At 49.3% G+C, this 19622-nt stretch overlaps 1 protein-coding gene across 1 annotated transcript; it reads right to left on the bottom strand.

The window, feature by feature from the left end:
* Window positions 1–626: 626 nt before the first annotated feature.
* On the bottom strand, window positions 627–17892 carry LOC119484374 (copine-9-like). Its single transcript, XM_037763168.1, has 4 exons — window positions 17500–17892; window positions 15623–15680; window positions 5345–5418; window positions 627–4246 (listed from the first exon to the last, which is right to left on the bottom strand). Exons 1-4 carry the CDS (start codon window positions 17554–17556, stop codon window positions 4016–4018), a joined length of 420 nt encoding a protein of 139 aa, XP_037619096.1. The 5' UTR covers window positions 17557–17892; the 3' UTR covers window positions 627–4015.
* Window positions 17893–19622: the final 1730 nt, after the last annotated feature.

The raw sequence follows: 19622 nt of genomic DNA, 5'->3' as shown, positions 1-19622 counted from the left end.
ATAGTATGAATATTTATAATATGTTTTATTGTTCAACACAGGACATTTCAGTAGAGACATTAAAGTTATGACAATAGAATACAAATGACTTTGTTTTACTTTTGTGCGTCTCTTTGTAGGCGGACGTTTTACCGGCGTCCGGTTGTCGCTTTCAGTCCAAAATGGCGGAAGCGTAGCTCTGCTGCTGGGCGCTGACGTTGCAACGGAACGAACAATTTACTTTCACTTCTTAGCGATATACTGTACGTTCTTTGACCGCTGTTCAGGTCCCGTGATCACAACGTTCAGCGTCATTTTCACCGTACCACCGGAGTAGTTGTAAGTCCAACCATGTCGTTCTTTACTTAACGCAACGAGTTCTTTACTTAACGTAGCGAGTTCTTTACATAACGTAACGAGTTCTTTACTTAACGCAACGAGTTCTTTACTCAACGTAGCGAGTTCTTTACTCAACGTAACGAGTTCTTTACTCAACGTAACGAGTTCTTTACTTAACGCAACGAGTTCTTTACTCAACGTAACGAGTTCTTTACTCAACGTAACGAGTTCTTTACTTAACGCAGCGAGTTCTTTACTGAACGTAGCGAGTTCTTTACATAACGTAACGAGTTCTTTACTTAACGCAACGAGTTCTTTACTCAACGCAACGAGTTCTTTACTCAACGTAACGAGTTCTTTACTCAACGTAACGAGTTCTTTACTTAACGCAACGAGTTCTTTACTCAACGTAGCGAGTTCTTTACATAACGTAACGAGTTCTTTACTTAACGCAACGAGTTCTTTACTCAACGTAACGAGTTCTTTACTCAACGTAACGAGTTCTTTACTCAACGTAACGAGTTCTTTACTCAACGTAGCGAGTTCTTTACATAACGTAACGAGTTCTTTACTTAACGTAACGAGTTCTTTACTTAACGCAACGAGTTCTTTACTCAATGTAACGAGTTCTTTACTCAACGTAACGAGTTCTTTACTCAACGTAGCGAGTTCTTTACATAACGTAACGAGTTCTTTACTTAACGCAACGAGTTCTTTACTCAACGTAACGAGTTCTTTACTCAACGTAGCGAGTTCTTTACTCAACGTAACGAGTTCTTTATTTAACGTAACGAGTTCTTTACTTAACGTAACGAGTTCTTTACTCAACGTAACGAGTTCTTTACATAACGTAACAAGTTCTTTACTCAACGTAGCGAGTTCTTTACTGAACGTAACGAGTTCTTTACTTAACGTAACAAGTTCTTTATTTAACGTAACGAGTTCTTTACTTAACGCAACGAGTTCTTTACTCAACGTAACGAGTTCTTTACATAACGTAACAAGTTCTTTACTCAACGTAGCGAGTTCTTTACTGAACGTAACGAGTTCTTTACTTAACGTAACAAGTTCTTTACTCAACGTAACGAGTTCTTTACATAACGTAACGAGAGTGGTTTTAATGACGAACATGAAGGGACACCAAAGCGGCGGTATGTGACGAGTTGGGATGAGAGCGTGCTGTGACCGGGGGGGCATTAGTGAGAGCGTGTTGAGACCGGGGCAGTAGTGTGTCCCGGTGTACTTGGCACTGGGTCGGTGTACTTGTTGACCATAATAACACACACACACACTCACATGCATGTTTCCACTGTGTGGTACAGACCTATCCTACTATCGGTGGATCTCAGACAGTATATGCTTTGGATTATTACATCAGTTCCTTCAGGGAGACTGCACACACTGACGTAGAAATAGAAAGAGCACAAGTCAACACATGTAGGAATGTTGTTTGAAGTCTAAAGATACAGAACAAATACAATCATTGGCAGCATATCAGCCCAGTAAGCATGCAAAATAACATATCTGTACTATTTCGTCATATAAAAATAGAGTCCTCCCTCGCACACACCTGTAGGATTATGACAGGAATAAGGCCACATATCCATTTCCTTTCTGAGACAATATGACACATGCTTAATAATCCAATGGTTTGTGATGCTGCTAGGTTGAACCGCTCCTCTTTACTCGTTCACTAAGTCAACAGGAAGGTTTTATTTAACTGTATGTGAGGAACATGAAGCACAGCCTGGTACAGTCAGATGGATCTGAGGGTTTCTACTGAAGCTCACTGTTTCAATCATTCATGCACACACAACAGAGGTCTGTTTCTACAGTAGGAGAGAAGCACCGATACCGGGTCGGATATCGGGCCGATACCGACTCAAATAGCTGGATCGGGTATCGGTGACAATGGATCCCATCTATTCCATTCTACTCTATGTTTATATCCTGTACACATTATAGACTGGGATTTTAATTCCTGTTTCAATTTTGACCAATTTTTTGCTGCATTAAAAATGTTTACACTGAATAGTAAATCCTGTTGATTTTGATTTCTTTATCAAGTTACTTGTGTATAATTTACTATTTTAATAATAATTACAAAATTAAATTTGTATAAATAAAATAAAAAATAAAAAATAATTTGTTACATTTTCTTTTATAAAGTTAAGAAAACGATGTTTAAGTCCAGCCTGATGTTGCCTCTAACATAACAGAACAGTGACTTCTACTTAGTGAGGCATACAGCTGATTAATCAAACACTGGTATCGGATCAGTACTCTGTATCGGCCGATACCCAAAGCCCAGGTATCGGTATCGGTATCGGTATCGGGACTTAAAAAGTGTGATCGGTGCATCTCTCTACAGTAGCAGCTGATGAGCAGCTGATGAGCAGCTGATGAGCAGCCATACAGTATATCAAACAGCAGAACTGATAAGGGGAAACTGTGAAGTGCACCAGTCTGGAGTGACGTCCCTGCAGCGCCGCACACCAAACCAAACCTCTCTCCATGTGTCACTGGTTTTGTTGGCGTCTTCTCTCCAGTAAAAAGTGAAGGAAAGTAAAGGTGACCCCGACACTTCCACTCATTCTCTGCTACATATGAAGTATTTCTGTGTTGTGAAACTCTCTTCATTTGAAACAGGTACATGCTCCAGACAGCTGGAGAAGCAGAGGCAGCCACCTCATGAATGATTCATCCCCAGTGACAGCCGGCTGAGAGAGGACGAGGACGAGGGGGACAGCAGAGCACAGGCATGGTTCTGTTCAGCGTCGGACCGGGGCTGAAAGAGTCTCCCGGTATTGTTAAATTGTCCCGCTGGCTGGAGGAAGAGGAGGATGTTTCAGTCTGTTCTCCATCCCCAGACTATTTCATGCTCATATATATTCCCTGCTTTCAGGAGGCGCCTCCCTTCAGCCGGATTAGTTTAGCTCAGTCTCTGAATGGTGACCTTGAAATGTGGAGCACCCCCCCCCCCCCACACTTTACATAAAAAACACATTTGAATTTCATGTTTAGCATACAGAAATATACAGCATACATGTTCATGTTCACAACCAGGACAGCATTTCATTTCTGCTCCTGTGTTTCCAGATCCCCCGTTACCGTTACTGTTACTTTAAAATGCCCTGAGAGTAAAGAAACAAGGACAGGACGTCAGCCTCGGGGCCATCTTCCTTTACAACGGATAGAAATCAATGGGCCGGCTGCTCCAGGATGTATCAGAGCAGACACTCTCATCACCGTGAGCAGGACCAGTGAGGAGGACGGAGCTGGAGACTCCACCTCGGAGGAGAACTGGTGTTCTCAGTGGTTTTATTTGACGTGTTGGAACTAACGCCTGAGAGAAAACTACATCTGAAGCCTTCAGTTTAAATAGTGATCAGGGGTTAAATATAGTTTGTGGGTAGCTGCAGAGTTGTGTGTTAACCTGCATCGTGAGCTGCTGACAGAAGATCCAACCAGGAACCTTACAAGGATCAGAAGTGTGTTTTCTACACTTCCAGTCCAGATGTTGTTGGAGGAACAACACGTCTGGTGATGAACTGTGGAAACCGTCTTCATAATCTTGACTCGGTTCCTGTCGACCAACCCTGAAACCATGCAACACACACACACACACACACACACACACACACAGAGAGACACACACACTCACACATCTCCCTTTGCTCCGCTGGCCGCCCTGGTCTCAGGCGTGCATGGTGCGTGCCTTGGGTGCAGCGGTGGTGGTGGTGGTGTTGGTGGAGGACATTGAGGGGGAGTCTGAGGTGGCGGGCAGCGGGGGCCGGGGATCGATCCCCCGGCTCTTCATGAAGGACAGCAGCTGGTCGGGGATCTCCGCCAGGACGTCCTTAGCCAGCCGGGCCATGCTCAGGACCTGGTTCCCCGACCGGTCGATGTAGTCCCGGAAAGGAACGAACTGGAAGAGAACAGGAAGAACGGATGACGATGACGATGACGATGACGATGACGATGACGATGACGATGACGATGACGAGCGGGGAATGGGACTGACTTTGGTATTTGTGAGTGTTTTTCCTCGTTGCATCGCTACGCAGCTGAACATCTGTTTAATGTGTTTAAAGTCACTACGAGGAACTTTCATCAGTGTTGATTGTGGCGGTCCCTGTGGACTAGAGCAGTAGTGTTTCAGAGCACCAGAGTCCCTTTAGAAAACATCTCATTTTACTGCAGCAGGGTCTGACGGTCTGCCCCGTGCAGTCCTGGTTCTGGTTCTCCCGTGCCTCCCTGTTCTCCAGCGGGCCTAGTAATACTGTGTGGACCTCCAGCAGCGTGGTGTCAGTGACCGGCGGAGCAGCGAGGCGAAACTCTGCTCCTAACCGGAGGAGGAGCCGCTGATGCTGCCCGGCGCGGAGCTCTCCACCTCCTGTCGGAGCTCCGACTGCAGGTCGAAGGCGTGCAGCGAAGCCGGATCTGGGTCTGTCGCTGCTGGAGGCCCCGCTGGAGTCTGAGCTGAAGGAGTTTCTGGTGAACCGGCACTATTTGGTCTGATTTTGCACAGAATCTGACCCGATAGCACCGATGACGAGCATTAAGAATAACTAGATGGTGTAGAAAGCCAATCTTCTCACAGATGTTAACTGATCATCAGGATTAAACTGAGACTGAGGTTAAAGTTCCTCTCAGTAACTTTAACTACATTCTGCTGTTAGATTTCTAACATGTGTGCATGGCAGCTAGATAGAGGACATTTAGACTTCTTTTTTACCTTTTGATCACAAAGAATCATAAAATTCACCAACATTTATGACCAAAAGAAACTCAGCTTACACAGATAATATGTCAATAATATGATCAGATCAGAATTCATAAGAGCCTCTCCAGCTCTCTGTTTGGCCTTGTGTTCTAGTTCAAACCTCTGATCGGAGTGTTGTGTGTCGCTGAGACCGGCTGGAGGATCTAATGTCCTCTGACATGTGTAATGTGGTGATGAACATCACGACTGTGACTCATGAGGGTTAAACGCAGGACAGAGTGAACGGAGAATAAACTTCACCTGGACGATGTCTCTCTCAGCAAAGCGTCCCCTGGAGGACACTCGGACCTCGTCCCCGTCCAGCTCCTCCATAGCTGCACACAGCAAACACAACATCGAGCTGTTACTGTAGGTCGGCACCATATAGGACACAGCACGCGTACCACGCTGAGCTGATCAGACACGCTGCCGTTAACGGGGCGGTTATAACGGGAACGTCCTAAAGTCAAACTAATACTACAGATATGCTCTTAAATTTAGTTTAATGAATTCAATACTTGCTAAAGTAAACTCACACGGCCGTTAGTGCCCCCTTAGGGCAGGAGGGTGGGGGGCTATGGTTCTGTCAGTCGGGACGGCGTTATCGGCTGTAACCGCTGGATGAGAGCGGTGCAGAGCGGCGTCCGTGAGCAAGCCAGTGGGACACGATCACATGCACTAAAAGCAAGTGCGGCCGGCCCGGCGATGTCAACAAAGCACAGAGAAGCTCTGATTACAACACATACACACAGAGGGAGAGAGACTTCACTCTCTGCTCAGGTAGACATTACTCCTCTATATCTTTACAGTAGGGATGAACTGATACCACTTTATTCAGACCGAGTACAAGTACTTACATCTGGGTACTCTCCAATACCGAGTACCGATACGAGTACTTCTCTGTGTCTAAAGACCCTCGTTAACAGCCAGCTGGAGGGTGTGAGGACACACGGCAGGCTGGGGAGTCCCGCATACGAGGCGGTACGCCGCCACCGGCTCTAGGTCGGCTTGGAAAGGCTCGGGGAAAAGGTGGCTCGCAGCTTTACAGCGCTCCCCGCCCGGACCTCGCCGTACTGTGGACAAAGGGCTCGTTGCTCCTTCTCTCCCTGCCGGGGAGGGACGGCCCCCTGCTCCCGGTGCAACTGTCGACCGGGGCAGACTGTCCTCAGTGCGTCCCAACCGCGTCGTGCCGCCAGATCGGGGCTCGGCCCACTTAAAAGGCGCCAGGGGTCTGAAAGGTCTTGAAACAAGGACCAAGGAGTCTAACGCACGCGTCAGTCAAAACCCCGTGACGAAATGAAAGTGAGGTCCTGTATGCGCCAGCTGAGGTGAGATCCCAGCCCAGCCGGGTCAGGCGCACCACCGTAAAGTGGTATCGGTTTAAAGTGGTATCGGTTTAAAGTGGTATCGGTTTAGAGTGGTATCGGTTTAAAGTGGTATCGGTTTAAAGTGGTATCGGTTTAGAGTGGTATCGGTTTAGAGTGGTATCGGTTTAGAGTGGTATCGGTTTAATGTGGTATCGGTTTAGAGTGGTATCGGTTTAGAGTGGTATCGGTTTAATGTGGTATCGGTTTAATGTGGTATCGGTTTAAAGTGGTATCGGTTTAGAGTGGTATCGGTTTAATGTGGTATCGGTTTAATGTGGTATCGGTTTAGAGTGGTATCGGTTTAATGTGGTATCGGTTTAAAGTGGTATCGGTTTAATGTGGTATCGGTTTAAAGTGGTATCGGTTTAATGTGGTATCGGTTTAAGGTGGTATCGGTGCCGTTGTACCGGAGCCACTCTGCGAGTACGAGTACACGAGCACAGTATCGGACCCGATACCCGATACAGGTATCGGTATCGGAATCAGTGCATCCCTACTTTACATAGACAATGGTTGCTGATGCTGCATTAATGCTCTGGATATCATATAGAGAACCTTTAAACTAGGATGCACAGTGTTCATAAAGTGCAGTTTATTAGAAACATGCTCAGGTCATAGTCTGATCCGCGGGATATTTAAAACAGGGAGTTGGCCCGCGGACCGTAGTCTGACCATTCCAGGTCTACGATGTTCATTTCCTCCGTTCAGTGCTCATCATATCGTTCTCTACCAGACTGTATGTGAGGAGTATAGAGAGTATGAAGATCTATTTATTCTATCCTCTCTGTTTCCACAGACTCTCCGTCATTAGTAGAATTCATTATAAGAAACTGAAGCTGTCTGGCCAACTTGACTTCCAGTGTAAACAAAGTTAATTACGTCTCACAGGAAAAAAACAAAACCTCAGCCGCTGAGAGAACAGTATTTATTCTCTTCCACCAATCCTCTAAACAATAACTGAAATAACTCTCCACTACTTTAGATAACAATCATGTTTATATCATAATGTGTTAGCAGGCACACAGCTCCTTCCTGTGCCAGTCTCTCTGTCTTATACTGGGTAAGCTGCCCAAAGCAGCAGACGTCTCTTTAATACATAATAGAGAAGTGAGATGGAGGTCTGCGTTATAAACATTCATTTAAGCCTGAACACGGCGAGCGTCGGTGATGTCTGGAGTTCAGAGCAGAGGGAACACGGGAGCAGACGAGCTGCTGTTAACAGACCAGTTATTAGTCCTTACCCGTCATAGACACAAATACGAAACAGATTTAAAAAGATATTTCAAAGTTCAAAAGGTCGGATTGAAACTTTGACATTGCATGATGAATCCTGTTGGATTGTAATCTATTGGCTCTATCCTGGGATGTGAACTGGGCTGTGAGGATCAAACAACTGCAGGAAAATGAAGTCGTAGAGAAATTCATTTGCTCGTGTTTTAATCTCCTAATCCCAAAAAGAGAGGCTCCTTTTGAAATGGATTAGAGCTCTGTCCAGGGGTTTCTGTTATGTATCTTATTCTATTACGTTTCATCTCATTATATTACTTTTATCTCATTAATCAAACTGTTTTGATTGTGGGCCATACTACATACAATAGTGAAAACGATAGTGACTGCGTAGTTTTACCCTCCCATGTGTCGTAGGCCATGCTCTGTGTTAGAGTTTACAAGTATTGAATTCATTTAAATGAAATTGAAGAACAGCAGATACAGTAATACTTTATGTAATAAACCACAGTAATGTCAAAGGTTGAACTGTTTAGTCGTGTTGAGTATTGTTATTACGTGACCACTAAAAATGTCATCATGTTTTCTGTAAACTGAAGAAGTGAAGTTCAAACAGGCAGACATGTCATGAATAACAATCCTTTCTCTATAATAATGTTCTTATATTGGGTAAGGCGCCCAAAGGAGCAAACGTCTCTTTAATGAATAATAGAGAACTGAGATGGTGGTCTGCGTTATAAACATTTATAAGCCTCGACACGGCGACTGTGATGTCTGGAGTTAAGAGCAGAGGGAACACGAGAGCAGACGAGCTGCTGAGACGCCACGCCTCCGTCCTCAGGGACTAATAAAGAGTTCGGACCGGACAGCGGTCGCTGGTCCAGCTGTACCACATCTGGTCCCCGCCGCTCTCTACGGGGAGGGAGAAACAATAACCGACCTCATTAGTGTTATATAGGATATAGGACAGGAAGGAGGGAAGGGAAAGTTCCTGACTGGGAAAAAACACATCGGAGTTCTGCAGCCGTCTATTTATAGTTTCTTATCAACAAACAGAATCACACGAGAGAAGTGACACAATCTGTGGCTTTCTCCCAAGAGGGAGGGAGGGAGAGAGAGAGAGAGGGAGAGAGGGGAAGGAATCATCTGAAATGCTTGTATGAAACAGCAGACAGAGACCAGGACAGGATGGACAGAATGAGAGGAGGAGAGGCAGAAGGTGTGTGACGGAGGGTAAACCTCGGCTTGTGGGGGGGGGAGGTTCACGGAGCCACTGAGCCTGATAGAAAACCTCCTGCTGCCCTGAATAACACATCACAAGAGTGTGTATCTGCGTATAGACTCTCATGTGGATGTATGCAGATAACACTCCGCGCTCCAGCTCACATTTCCTCAGTCTCACTAACAGGACCGTGTGTTCAGTAGACGGTTTATAGAGGATACGGACCTCCTGATTCAATACTATCTCCATATCTGGGTGACGATTCAATATGTATTGAGATTCGATATTTGATAACACTAGACCAGGGGAAAAAGTTAAACCATAACCACCTGGCGGCTGTACGCCTCCATCAACCACCTCGCGGCTGTACGCCTCCATCAACCACCTGGCGGCTGTACGCCTCCATCAACCACCTCGCGGCTGTACGCCTCCATCAACCACCTCACGGCTGTACGCCTCATCAACCACCTGGCGGCTGTACGCCTCCATCAACCACCTCACAGCTGTACGCCTCCATCAACCACCTTGCGGCTGTACGCCTCCATCAACCACCTCACGGCTGTACGCCTCCATCAACCACCTGGCGGCTGTACGCCTCCATCAACCACCTCGCGGCTGTACGCCTCCATCAACCACCTCACGGCTGTACGCCTCCATCAACCACCTCGCGGCTGTACGCCTCCATCAACCACCTCACGGCTGTACGCCTCATCAACCACCTGGCGGCTGTACGCCTCCATCAACCACCTCGCGGCTGTACGCCTCCATCAACCACCTGGCGGCTGTACGCCTCCATCAACCACCTCGCGGCTGTACGCCTCCATCAACCACCTCGCGGCTGTACGCCTCCATCAACCACCTCACGGCTGTACGCCTCATCAACCACCTGGCGGCTGTACGCCTCCATCAACCACCTCACGGCTGTACGCCTCATCAATCACCTGGCGGCTGTACGCCTCCATCAACCACCTCACGGCTGTACGCCTCCATCAACCACCTGGCGGCTGTACGCCTCCATCAACCACCTCGCGGCTGTATGCCTCCATCAACCACCTCACGGCTGTACGCCTCATCAACCACCTGGCGGCTGTACGCCTCCATCAACCACCTCACGGCTGTACGCCTCCATCAACCACCTGGCGGCTGTACGCCTCCATCAACCACCTCACGGCTGTACGCCTCCATCAACCACCTCGCGGCTGTACGCCTCCATCAACCACCTGGCGGCTGTACGCCTCCATCAACCACCTCGCGGCTGTACGCCTCATCAACCACCTCGCGGCTGTACGCCTCCATCAACCACCTGGCGGCTGTACGCCTCATCAACCACCTGGCGGCTGTATGCCTCCATCAACCACCTGGCGGCTGTACGCCTCCATCAACCACCTGGCGGCTGTACACCTCCATCAACCACCTCGCGGCTGTACGCCTCCATCAACCACCTGGCGGCTGTACGCCTCCATCAACCACCTCACGGCTGTACGCCTCATCAACCACCTGGCGGCTGTACGCCTCCATCAACCACCTCGCGGCTGTACGCCTCCATCAACCACCTGGCGGCTGTACGCCTCCATCAACCACCTCACGGCTGTACGCCTCATCAACCACCAGGCGGCTGTACGCCTCATCAACCACCTCGCGGCTGTACGCCTCCATCAACCACCTCACGGCTGTACGCCTCATCAACCACCTGGCGGCTGTACGCCTCCATCAACCACCTCGCGGCTGTACGCCTCCATCAACCACCACACGGCTGTACGCCTCATCAACCACCTGGCGGCTGTACGCCTCCATCAACCACCTGGCGGCTGTACGCCTCCATCAACCACCTGGCGGCTGTACGCCTCATCAACCACCTGGCGGCTGTACGCCTCCATCAACCACCTGGCGGCTGTACGCCTCCATCAACCACCTGGCGGCTGTACACCTCCATCAACCACCTCGCGGCTGTACGCCTCCATCAACCACCTCGCGGCTGTACACCTCCATCAACCACCTGGCGGCTGTACGCCTCCATCAACCACCTGGCGGCTGTACGCCTCCATCAACCACCTCGCGGCTGTACGCCTCCATCAACCACCTGGCGGCTGTTCGCCTCCATCAACCACCTCGCGGCTGTACGCCTCCATCAACCACCTCGCGGCTGTTCGCCTCCATCAACCACCTCGCGGCTGTACACCTCCATCAACCACCTGGCGGCTGTTCGCCTCCATCAACCACCTCGCGGCTGTACGCCTCCATCAACAAGCTCCATCAAGCTGCACTTTGCATCCCTGTTTGTCCAAAATGTCAAAAGTAATCATTTGATCCTGCTAGACGTTTGTGTGAAATTGTCATAATTAGCGTATGAACTCTTGAGTTATGACCAGAAACGTGTTTTGTGAGGTCACCGTGGCAAATTTGAAGAAACGACGTGACGTTTAAATGACACGCCAAAAGCTTAAAATGCGTCATCATGACACGTGGAAACATCGTGCTATTTATACGCTTTCCCTTGAGATCAGGTTGGCATGTTATTATTATATATGTATATACATATTACCTGATAAAGAAAGTAAATGCTAAATCCAACAGATGAAAGCTGTTATTCTGATGTTCTGATGTGCTTCTTGCTGCGTCTTTTCACATATTTCATACTTTAAACATTTTTATAGTTCAAAGTAATTCATTCTGCTGTAATTTAAAGTTTAATATTCCTCATTTGAACGACTCAGATTCCACTCAGAGATCAACAAACGTTAATCTTCAAACATTGTATGAATGAAAGCTGCACACACATACTGTATACAAACACATGAGTGGCCCATTTTAACATATCGGATCCTAAAATATGTGTGAGATGTATTTTTAGCGGCGTGGAGGAGACGAGCAGATGAGCAGACGAGCTGGAGGGAACAGAGAGGAAGAAAAGGGGGGATGAAAGAAGCGAGAGCAGAATGACTTATTATGATAAATTCTGATTTCAAACGGCTGATCCCCACACAGAGGCTCCACGAGAGGGTCGACTCCAACTGGGGGTGAGGAGCTCCCCGAGAGGGTCGACTCCAACTGGGGGTGAGGAGCTCCCCGAGAGGGTCAGCTCCAACTGGGGGTGAGGAGCTCCCCGAGAGGGTCGACTCCAACTGGGGGTGAGGAGCTCCCCGAGAGGGTCGACTCCAACTGGGGGTGAGGAGCTCCCCGAGAGGGTCGGCTCCAACTGGGGGTGAGGAGCTCCCCGAGAGGGTCGACTCCAACTGGGGGTGAGGAGCTCCCCGAGAGGGTCGGCTCCGACTGGGGGTGAGGAGCTCCCCGAGAGGGTCGGCTCCGACTGGAGGTGAGGGATGTGAGGAGCTCCCCGAGAGGGTCGGCTCCGACTGGAGGTGAGGAGCTCCCCGAGAGGGTCGGCTCCGACTGGAGGTGAGGGATGTGAGGAGCTCCCCGAGAGGGTCGGCTCCGTCTGGAGGTGTGAGGAGGTCCATGAGAGGCTGAGCTCCGACTGGGGGTGAGGAGCTCTGCTCAACCAGGGAGCAGACCGGAGCTCAACAGCAGCTGAATACATTCTGAGCACCAAAATCACAGGAGGAGCATCCATCTGAGTTATCCTCTTGTGCGTGTCGGCTTTGGGAGCTTTTCAAGCATCACGGAGGGACAATCAGGCACACGTCAAGAAGTTCTGAATGTTGAGAGACAGAATTTGCAGAATGTTTTGTGGGGTCGACGACAGACGGCAACGAGTCAAAGGAGCATCAAAGATGATCCAGCGATCGCAGCAGCTCCTGATGTCACTTTAATGTCCCCAAATCTCTCCTGAATCAAGTCAAGTCACGTCACGTGGTTCCTTACTGAAGGAATCAATAATACCACACAAAAACAGTCCTCTAGAGGCCAACATCAGAGCTGTGCCCATAGCAACGGTCTGCTATACATAGCAACGGTCTGCTATACATAGCAACGGTCTGTTATACATAGCAACGGTCTGTTATACATAGCAACGGTCTGCTATACGTAGCAACGGTCTGCTATACATAGCAACGGTCTGTTATACATAGCAACGGTCTGCTATACGTAGCAACGGTCTGCTATACGTAGCAACGGTCTGCTATACGTAGCAACGGTCTGTTATACGTAGCAACGGTCTGTTATACGTAGCAACGGTCTGTTATACGTAGCAACGGTCTGCTATACGTAGCAACGGTCTGTTATACGTAGCAACAGTCTGTTATACGTAGCAACCGTCTGCTAAACATAGCAACGGTCTGTTATACGTAGCAACGGTCTGCTATACGTAGCAACGGTCTGTTATACGTAGCAACAGTCTGTTATACGTAGCAACCGTCTGCTAAACATAGCAACGGTCTGTTATACGTAGCAACGGTCTGTTATACGTAGCAACGGTCTGTTATACATAGCAACGGTCTGTTATACGTAGCAACAGTCTGTTATACGTAGCAACCGTCTGCTAAACATAGCAACGGTCTGTTATACGTAGCAACGGTCTGTTATACATAGCAACGGTCTGTAATATAGAAATGACAGACCGTAGAACGCTGTGATTGACCAATCAGAATGGAGTATTCAACACAGTCGTGTAATAACCGTAGATAATGTTTAGAAATGAACCGCTGCAGAGTTCCCTTCATGGCGGTCCGAGACCACCAGAGAGCGTGTGTTTGGTCCGCACCAGAGTTCAGGTCCTGCGTTCACTCCGACCAAACGAACGGCACTGAGGAGGTCAAGCCCTCCGGTTGAAGCGGACTAAACAAGGCAGGTGTGAATGAGCCCTGAGGTAGATAAACCTATAGATGTGTGTTCACCATCTTGTTCTCTAACTCTCTACACTTCATCCTGAGCTTCTCCTCCCGCCACGCTCTCTCTCTCACTTCCATCATCTCCGCTTTAATTTCTCTTTCTCTGTCACACACAGGCGTTGACCTTTGACCCCAGCCTCAGCCCTGCACACTGAATAATAGGTCCCAACGGGGGGGCTCTATTCCTCCAGCTGGAATGATCCCCTGCGTTACCCTTTACCATCTGCTCATTTAATTCAAATCATTTTGCCAATTAACTTTTAGAAGAGACAGCTCTGCATTTCAATGGAGCTGGATGGAGAGCACACGATGAGGACTGAACTTTACATTAAGATCAAACCGTCCTACTGGAGGAACCGGAGATGGATTCATCAGCTGCTTGGTGTTAGAGCATGTTTCAGATCCTACAACAGAATACTCTTTTAGAAAAAGTTCCCTGTGATGTGACCGGAAATGTTGAAGTAGGGTTCTTAGGTGTGACTGGACAATAATGATCTCTGGAAAGGAGACGTGAAGCAGCGAAAAGGTACAATTTAACATCATTTTGAGGATTGAGAGCTGCCCTGTTTGTTTTTTAAAGGGGAGACTCGTGGGAACCCATAGAACCCATTTACATTCACTGATCTGGAGGTCAGAGGTCAAGGGACCCCTTTGAACATGGACATGAGTTTTTCCTCGTTGAAAATTCAGCTTATGTTTGGAGCGTTATTTAACCTCCTTCATGACCAGCTAGTCTGACCTGGTTGGTACCGATGGATTCGTCAGGTTCTCTAATTTACTATGATACCAGTATCTTCACTCTAGCTTTAAAACTGAACTGCTACAACCTCTGAAAAATAGATTGCATTAATGTGTTAAAGGAATTAGTGGCGTTAAAACAAATTTGCGTGAATGTGTTATTATAGCGTTACTCTGACACTTTACAGACATGTTTACTAGCTGGGTCTCTAAACTATAGAGTTCAGTCTAGACCTGCTCTATATAAAAATAAAGTGAATTGAATTGAATAGCTTGCAGTCTTCTTCTTCCCGTCTCTCTCTTTGCAGCACATCTGGGCTGTGTTACTGCCACCTGTTGATCAGTGGAACAGTGTGCAGCACATATGGGCTGTGTTACTGCCTCCTGTTGATCAGTGGAACAGTGTGCAGCACATCTGGGCTGTGTTACTGCCTCCTGTTGATCAGTGGAACAGTGTGCAGCACATCTGGGCTGTGTTACTGCCTCCTGTTGATCAGTGGAACAGTGTGCAGCACATCTGGGCTGTGTTACTGCCTCCTGTTGATCAGTGGAACAGTGTGAATCCATCGTGGGACTGTGTAGTTTGTCTGTAATATTGTGTGACTTTGGGGAATCCGAACTAACTAAATGGAATGCAAACTAACTGAGCGGTGGAGCAGCAGCTCCTGTGTTCTGAGAGAGAAAATTACTGTTTCTTTTCAATGGAGTCTGGTGGCTTTGAAGAGAGCATAGATAACGACTTCCGTTCTCCGTTAGAAAGGGGCTGTCTGACGGCGAGGTAAACCGGTGAAAATATTCTAAATATAGCGTACACTTAAACTGATATTGATTCTTTTAGGTGTCTAGAATCCGTTTAGCTGCTGCCCCCAGAGACGGTTCAGAGAGGAGACGGCGTCCTGAGAATCAGTTTCCTGTATCTGTGTCACATGGGGCTTCGCCACCGTCCCGCCCCTTTAGGAGACTAGTGGCATGTCCAGAGTCTATTAACTCCGATGGGAGAAGTGAATGTGAACACAGATTAAATAGAGGATCTACACATACTGTCTGGAGCTCGGAGAGGATTGAATTTACAACGTTCGTGTGTATTTGAATTATTTCAACAATGCGGCGACAAAGAAATGAATCCTGGAGTGTTTCCACCGAAGTGATGAAATCTGTAATATATTCACACACACACACACCACACACACACACTTACCATCAAACTCAGCAGGACCCACTCCGACTATGATGGTGGACATGGGCAGGGAGGCTGCCTGTGGAGACACAGAAGGGACGTGAGCCAGGTGACCGCCTTGTGTTTTGTTTTGTGTTTTGTTTTGTGTCTTGGTTTGTGTATTGGTTTGTGTCTTGTTTTGTGTCTTGGTTTGTGTTTTGATTTGTGTTTTGGTTTGTGTCTTGTTTTGTGTTTTGGTTTGTGTCTTGTTTTGTTTTGTTTTTGTTTTGTGTTGTTTTTGTGTTTTGTTTTGTTTTGTGTTGTTTTGTTTTGTTTTGTTTTGTGTTGTTTTGTGAGTTCCATTAGTGACATTTGAGATGCATCTTTTAGTGACGTTTGTTTTCTGTACGTATGTTACTAAGTTTACATCTAACCAGGATGTTTAATCTAAACCTGACTAACCTAACGGCAGACGTTACCGGAGTTTCGTTGCGTGGCGTACAAATGACACACGAAAAGCAGGTGTCAGGGACGCCATCGGGCGTCGGGGACGCTGTCAGGTGTCATGGGACGCTGTCGGGTGTCATGGACGCTGTCGGGTGTCATGGACGCTGTCGGGGACGCTGTCAGGGATGCTGTCAGGTGTCGGGGACGCTGTCGGGTGTCAGGAACGCTGTCGGGTGTCATGGACGCTGTCGGGTGTCATGGACGCTGTCGGGGACGCTGTCAGGGATGCTGTCAGGTGTCAGGGACGCTGTCGGGTGTCAGGGACGCCATCGGGCGTCGGGGATGCTGTCAGGTGTCGGGGACGCTGTCAGGTGTCATGGACGCTGTCGAGGACACTGTCGGGGACACTGTCGGGGACGCTGTCAGGGACGCTGTCAGGTGTTATGGATGCTGTCGGGGACGCTGTCGGGGACGCTGTCAGGTGTCAGGGACGCTGTCAGGTGTCATGGACGCTGTCGGGGGACGCTGTCAGGTGTCAGGGACGCTGTCAGGTGTCATGGACGCTGTCGGGGACGCTGTCAGGTGTCAGGGACGCTGTCAGGTGTCATGGACGCTGTCGGGGACGCTGTCAGGGACGCTGTCAGGGACGCTGTCAGGGACGCTGTCAGGTGTCAGGGACGCTGTCAGGTGTCATGGACGCTGTCGGGGACGCTGTCAGGTGTCAGGGACGCTGTCAGGTGTCAGGGACGCTGTCAGGTGTCATGGACGCTGTCGGGGACGCTGTCAGGGATGCTGTCAGGTGTCAGGGACGCTGTCAGGCGTCAGGGACGACTGTCGGGGACAATGTCGGGTGTGTTTTGTAGAACCCGTCTGTGTGGCGTCTCTACGTACAGCTGCTGTGTTGTGTGTTTTGTGTTGTGTGTTTTGTGTTGTGTGTTGTGTGTTTTGTGTTTTGTGTGTTGTGTGTTGTGTGTTGTGTGTTGTGTGTTTTGTGTTGTGTGTTGTGTGTTTTGCGTTGTGTGTTTTGTGTTGTGTGTTGTGTGTTGCGTGTTGTGTGTTTTGCGTTGTGCGTTGTGCGTTGTGCGTTGTGTGTTTTGTGTTGTGTGTTGTGTGTTGTGTGTTGTGTGTTTTGTGTTTTGTGTTGTGTGTTGTGTGTTGTGTGTTTTGTGTTGTGTGTTGTGTGTTGTGTGTTTTGCGTTGTGTGTTGTGTGTTTTGTGTTGTGTGTTGTGTGTTGTGTGTTTTGTGTTGTGTGTTGTGTGTTTTGCGTTGTGTGTTGTGTGTTTTGTGTTGTGTGTTGTGTGTTGTGTGTTTTGAGTTGTGCGTTGTGCGTTGTGCGTTTGTGCGTTTGTGCGTTGTGCGTTTTGTGTTGTGTGTTGTGTGTTGTGTGTTGTGTGTTGTGTGTTTTGTGTTGTGTGTTGTGTGTTGTGTGTTTTGCGTTGTGTGTTGTGTGTTGTGTGTCGTGTTCACTCACGTTGACCACGGCCTCTTTGGTCTGAGCCATGTCTGAGATGACGCCGTCTGTGATCATCAGCAGCACGAAGTACTGAGAGCCGTCAGTCACTTCTTCAGCACACCTGCCATCATAGCACACACACACACACACAGACACACACACACACACACACACACACACACAGACATTGGGTTAACGGTTAATAATGGGTTAACGAGGGTCGGTTATCGGTTAAGAACATGTTTCCTGATGTATCCTGCCAGTTCTTAGCTTCAGCCCCCCGCAGGGCCGATGTCAGTCTGAACACATCAGACACTCCTGCTGATTCACCCATTACAGAACACGCTCCACATCCGGGACCGGAGCTCTTCAATGGAACCTACGTCACGCTCTGACGCCCTGACGGTCTGACGCCCCTGACGCTCTGACGCTCTGACGCCCTGACGGTCTGACGCCCCTGACGCCCTGACGCCCTCACGCTCTGACGCCCTGACGCTCTGACGCCCTGACGGTCTGACGCCCTGACGCTCTGACGCCCTGACGCCCTGACGCCCTGACGCTCTGACGCCCTGACGGTCTGACGCTCTGACGCCGACGCCCTCACGCTCTGACGCCCCCTGACGCTCTGACGCCGACGCCCTCACGCTCTGACGCCCTGACGGTCTGACGCTCTGACGCTCTGACGCCCGGACGCTCTGACACCCTGACGGTCTGACGGTCTGACGCCCTCACGCTCTGACGCCCTGACGGTCTGACGCCCCTGACGCCCTCACGCTCTGACGCCCTGACGCCCTCACGCTCTGACGCTCTGACACTCTGACGCCCTGACGCTCTGACGCCCCTGACGCCCCCTCACGCTCTGACGCTCTGCCGCCCTGACGCTCTGACGCCCTGACGCCCCCTCACGCTCTGACGCCCCTGACGGTCTGACGCCCTGACGCCCTCACGCTCTGACGCCCTGACGCCCTCACGCTCTGACGCTCTGACACTCTGACGCTCTGACGCCCTGACGCCCTGACGCCCCTCACGCTCTGACGCTCTGACGCCCTGACGCCCTGACGCCTTGACGCTCTGACACCCTGACGCCCTGACGCCCTGACGCCCTGACGCCCCTGACGCTTCTGACGCCCTGACGCCCTGACGCCCCTCACGCTCTGACGCTCTGACGCTCTGACGGTCTGACGCCCCTGACGCCCTGACGCTCTGACGCCCTGACGCCCTGACGCCCCCTCACGCTCTGACGCTCTGACGGTCTGACGCCCCTCACGCTCTGACGCCGTGACGCTCTGACGCCCTGACGCCCTGACGCCCTGACGCCCCTGACGCCCCTGACGCTCTGATGCTCTGACGCTCCGCAGGTAACCGTACAACCATCAGATACTACCATGGTGTTCTGATGGTGTTCTGATGGTGTTCTGAAGGTGTTCTGATGGTGTTCTGATGGTGTTCTGAAGGTGTTCTGATGGTGTTCTGATGGTGTTCTGAAGGTGTTCTGATGGTGTTCTGATGGTGTTCTGAAGGTGTTCTGATGGTGTTCTGAAGGTGTTCTGATGGTGTTCTGATGGTGTTCTGAAGGTGTTCTGATGGTGTTCTGAAGGTGTTCTGATGGTGTTCTGATGGTGTTCTGATGGTGTTCTGATGGTGTTCTGAAGGTGTTTCTGATGGTGTTCTGAAGGTGTTCTGATGGTGTTCTGAAGGTGTTCTGAAGGTGTTCTGATGGTGTTCTGATGGTGTTCTGATGGTGTTCTGAAGGTGTTCTGATGGTGTTCTGAAGGTGTTCTGATGGTGTTCTGATGGTGTTCTGATGGTGTTCTGATGGTGTTCTGAAGGTGTTCTGAAGGTTGTCCAGAATGCGGATTGAAATGTTGAGTTTATGAATAGTAGAGAGCAGCACCAGCAGCTTCTCATAATAATATCCACATAAAACAGGGCTGTATGACGAGAATATGTGTGGTGTGTGTGTGTGTGTGTGTGTAGTGAGTGTGTGTGTGTGTGTGTGTGTGTGTGTGTGTGTGCGTGAGTGTGTGTGTGCGTGAGTGTGTGTGTGTGTGCGTGTGTGTGTGAGTGTGTGTGTGTGTGTGTGAGTTGTGTGTAGTGTGTGTTTGTGTGTGTGTGTGTGTGTGCGTGTGTGTGTGTGTGTG

This window comes from Sebastes umbrosus, unplaced genomic scaffold, assembly GCF_015220745.1.
Source record: "Sebastes umbrosus isolate fSebUmb1 unplaced genomic scaffold, fSebUmb1.pri scaffold_182_arrow_ctg1, whole genome shotgun sequence".
NCBI classification, from domain to species: domain Eukaryota; kingdom Metazoa; phylum Chordata; class Actinopteri; order Perciformes; family Sebastidae; genus Sebastes; species Sebastes umbrosus.
The sequence above is the reverse complement of the archived record's forward strand: the minus strand, read 5'-3'. Positions and strand labels throughout refer to the sequence as shown.